The sequence below is a fragment of the Crinia signifera genome, chromosome 8 (assembly GCF_055691185.1).
Source record: "Crinia signifera chromosome 8, ASM5569118v1, whole genome shotgun sequence".
In the NCBI taxonomy this organism is placed as follows: Eukaryota; Metazoa; Chordata; class Amphibia; order Anura; family Myobatrachidae; genus Crinia; species Crinia signifera.
Window position 1 is genome coordinate 7734372 of NC_139224.1, and position 457 is coordinate 7734828.

The window sequence follows — 457 nt, forward strand, 5'->3', positions numbered from 1 at the left end:
AGTTGTGTGCTTTTCTTGCTTTGCTAGCAAAGATGACTGAGGTCTGAGGCCCAATATCACGGTGGAAATGGGATCAGGTAAAGGGATGTACTTTATCCCCAAAAAGGTTGTAGTTTTAAGACAATTGACCACTAAGTGGGCAACCTGTTGAACCACAGGTTCCAGCATGCCCAACTGTTTCCCACTGTCCCACAATAGAGCCACAGGCGGCCGCGTCAGTAAGAACATTCATGGAAGAGGTTCCGCTTCCCCGGCTCCATGACTTGTATGTTTGGTCTCTCAATAACTTTCTGCCCAGAGATAATCCAGCCCCTGTGTGACAAGAGACCTGCGGCCCCTGGCAAACTATCTGGGCCCCTTAAGTCAACACTGCGCCTGACATCCATGCTTTTGAACACCGTTATCTTGTTGTGTTTGGGATAAGTCTGTTGTATGTGGGGCGAGGGGCGCCTGTATT

At 49.5% G+C, this 457-nt stretch overlaps 1 protein-coding gene across 1 annotated transcript in view; it reads left to right on the forward strand.

The window, feature by feature from the left end:
* The window catches only part of LOC146026911 (intraflagellar transport protein 122 homolog), a 22518-nt gene extending 22478 nt beyond the window's left edge, over positions 1-40 (forward strand). Inside the window, exon 15 of the mRNA XM_083157959.1 lies at positions 28-40. Coding sequence (XP_083014085.1) covers positions 28-40 — 13 coding nt within the window. The remainder of the gene's footprint in view (positions 1-27) is intronic.
* Positions 41-457: the final 417 nt, after the last annotated feature.